The sequence below is a fragment of the Bipolaris victoriae genome (assembly GCF_000527765.1).
Source record: "Bipolaris victoriae FI3 unplaced genomic scaffold scaffold_78, whole genome shotgun sequence".
Taxonomy (NCBI): Eukaryota; Fungi; Ascomycota; class Dothideomycetes; order Pleosporales; family Pleosporaceae; genus Bipolaris; species Bipolaris victoriae.
Window position 1 is genome coordinate 1 of NW_014575314.1, and position 3,270 is coordinate 3,270.

Below are 3,270 nucleotides of genomic sequence, written 5' to 3' on the forward strand. Positions count from 1 at the left end.
GATGGAGGAGGTGGTGGGTGTGGAGGGGGTGATGGAGGGGGTGGTGGAGGTGGGTGTTAAGTGTGAGGAGGAGGAGGAGGAGGAGGAGGAGGAGGAGGAGGAGGAAGGGGGGATTTGAAGTGGGGTGAGAGAGGTGGGTTTGATTTTGGGCGTTTTGAGAGGTTGGATTAGTGAAAATGGGGTTGGGGAAGGAGTTTTTTATAGGGTTATGATTTTAGAGTTCTGTATGACGGTGGGGGGAGGATAGAGAGAATCCCCTTTTGGTATCTTTTTGGGTTTATCTTTGAATGTTAATTTTTACGTTGTTTAAAATTTTGAAAACTGGATTTTGGGGAAATGTATTGAGGAATGTTGCTGAATTATCTTGATATGTGTATACAAGTGCAACTGGATTTAGTGGTCGGAATGGGAAAGCCAGAGAAAGCTTCTTCGGCACCAAAACTCTGGAATCCCTTCCACCACCTGAGTAAAACATGAGAAACCCCAATCAATAAAGCACATTACAACCATTTCCGGGCCTCCAAAACGAGCATTCAACCCTTCAAAACATTCCTCCCCTTGACCGAAATGTCCTTCTCAGGATCCTCAACAAGCGACCAACCCTTGAGTGGCTTCCACACACGCACCTTTCCCTTGCAATCGATGTTGAGTTCGGTCACTCCTGCATCATTGCGCCACAGGTATTGCATTGCCACTTCTTTCTTAGATGCTCCATACTCATCAGTTGTGGTCCTAGTTAGCAAATGCTTGTCCGTGATCTCATTCCAATGCTTCATCTTCGCATAGTTCTTGGAGTGTTGCGTGGTGCAGGGTCCGTGAATGATTCGGAAGCCGGATCGAATCTTCTGTAAATTCTTTGGAAGCAGTTCTCCGCGCCTGGAGTGCCAAACGATTTCCTTGAAGGTGTCGTCAAACTCAAGCTCCCATACTTTCTGCTTCCTGAAATGATCTTCTGGAACGTGTATCTCGACAGTTCGAATGTCGGCAGGTGGACAAGTGCGCTTTGAAAATGTTGCATAGACCTCGGCGACCCAGAGGGCATCTGTGAAGTATAGACCATTACGGTGAGTGAAGTCCATGGGGGTTGCTACCGAAGTCAATCTGTCAAGATTGATTCTGTCCTTAAGAAAGATGCCTTGCGCTCTGTGAAATTCGACGCTCTTGAATAAGGCTCGATGTCCAGGAGGTGGGGGTGATATGTCTTCTTCGCCGGCTCCTCCCCTCAGACTTGGCCCTGACGAATTCTCTTCCAGATCTAGGACGCTCTCGTTCATGTGTTCGAATGTGAGGAAATAGTTGTTGAAGATCTCCTTGAGCCAACTCTGGAGAGGCATTGTGCCACGGATAGCCTCGAACTCCTCATCCATGATAGCATCTTGAAGCTCTTTCTTGATACCAGCCGCTGTCATTGCTTCGTTCCAGTTGTCACCATCTCCAGCTGCGAGTACATCATCACAGACTTCATTAACTCTCTTGACCAAGTATGCCTCAAGACTACACTCAAGAAAGTCCGAATTGAAATCCTCGCCATAGTCGTTCAACAAACCATCTCGAATCTCTTTTCCGTCATTGTATATCGATCGTGCCGCTTCGGCGGTTAGACCCATGCACTCATAGGTATGCGGAGAATCCATCTCTACTGGAATCGAGATGGTCGATGTGGATGACAAGGCGCTAGAGCTCCTTGAGTTCGACGAGGAAGGTGGTGGAGTTAGGAGCGATAGTGAGATAGTTCTTTTGCCGTTATACTCATCTCCGATAAGTGATTGATCTCTTGTCTTAACCCGCTTGATGGTATCTTCTTGAAGTATTGGTGACGGCAACTTTGAGGCTTTTCGCTTAGACCTCTGAAGATTACGCTCTGGAGGGGGCGGCGATGAGGAAGACATGGTAGTGGTAGTGGTAGTGGTAGTGGTAGTGGTAGTGGTGATGGTGATGAGAAGGAAATGTCAGGAGGATGCGAGGGGAGTACAAGTATTATATAGTTCTAGGACAAGCTGGCAAGAATATTCCATGTTCTCAACCCATGGTTGTGCTTTCCAGTCTGCTGCCCATCACATGACGATAAACTAGCGATTAACCACACTTCGTTTGTAAAGTCACACACTACACAATCACCAAGGGAGAGTATCGCACAGTGCATAATAAGCTTAGAAATTGCATCATGTCGGTGCACATGGTAACTCGTAACCCTAGGCAAAACTATGTTCTGGAATTTAGTATAAGGGCCGGAACTCTTGTATTATAGATAACTCATGCAGTTCATGATGGAAGACGAGGTATTCAAATGATGATATAGATTGTAAGGCCGTATATAAGGAAATGTTCGTAATCGTTACAAGCTATCTACAACTGTCTTCCAACAGCTGCAAACCCGTTGTTCATCCCAATCCTCCAGCTTTTTTTTAATTTTTAATTTTGAAAAAATGAAAACCATGAAGAGAAAAAACCAAAACCTCAACGCCGTCCATAAAAATCCGTGTCTATCCCTAAAATTCGTCTAGCAAGAAAGATCACCGCTGATGGGATCATATTTGCAAGCCTTGTCGTCGTATTGGTAGCGAAGCTGCACATTACAATTAGTCCCAACTCAAAAGCCGTTTCGAGAGAAGCACTTACGTTAATGAAACCACCATCGCCCTGAGTATAAAACTGGGTACCCTTTCCAATGTACATGCAATCATAGTCGGTGTTGAGAGCACCGAGGCTAAACTTCATGCTCACTACGTCCGAAATGCCTGACTTGTTGCTGACATCCCATGCCTGGTTGTAGCACACAGCCGCGACCCACTTGGCCGGGTCTGGGTTGTTGTTCCAGAGTGACATAGTCGCTTCCTGAGTAAAAGCCTCACGAGCGGGATCCCACTCGGTGAGAGGAAGCATTTTTTTGACTATTCCGGCGAGTGCGAGGGTGAGCTGCTCGCCAGCTACTGAGGCCACGCTGCCGGCGATGATACTGGCTATAGCGCGTTTGGACACCCGGTTAGGTTCTTTCACATGGTTATCGGACATATAATCGATGGGTAGGAGGTCCTGAATTTTGAGTTAGAAATGATGATCCTCTCGAAAAATGGGCTTGATCGTACAATTGAAGGAACATCAAGACCCTTTTCAAGGACGGGCGCTGCGCTGACGAGAGCGGCGGTGCCGATGAGGTAGGCGAGTGAGTAACGCATTTTGAAGCGATTGGGAGTAAGAATGATAGACTTAGTGAGTAGTAGTTGTAAAAGACAGTGAGTGATGGTTGTGAATGAGGGTGTGAGTGATGCT

General features: G+C 46.7%; 2 protein-coding genes across 2 annotated transcripts; both read right to left on the reverse strand.

Moving 5' to 3' along the window:
- Positions 1 to 533: 533 nt before the first annotated feature.
- Positions 534 to 1,889, reverse strand: COCVIDRAFT_18263 (hypothetical protein; the record flags this gene model as incomplete). The annotated part of the gene is made up of 1 exon (XM_014698386.1): positions 534 to 1,889. One exon carries the CDS (start codon positions 1,887 to 1,889, stop codon positions 534 to 536), a length of 1,356 nt encoding a protein of 451 aa, XP_014553872.1.
- A 611-nt stretch (positions 1,890 to 2,500) lies between these two features.
- COCVIDRAFT_106471 (hypothetical protein) lies at positions 2,501 to 3,012 on the reverse strand (the record flags this gene model as incomplete). Its single annotated transcript, XM_014698398.1, has 2 exons — positions 2,501 to 2,566; positions 2,620 to 3,012. The coding sequence occupies 2 exons, from the start codon at positions 3,010 to 3,012 to the stop codon at positions 2,501 to 2,503; spliced, it is 459 nt and encodes a 152-aa protein (XP_014553884.1).
- Between the last annotated feature and the right edge of the window lie 258 nt (positions 3,013 to 3,270).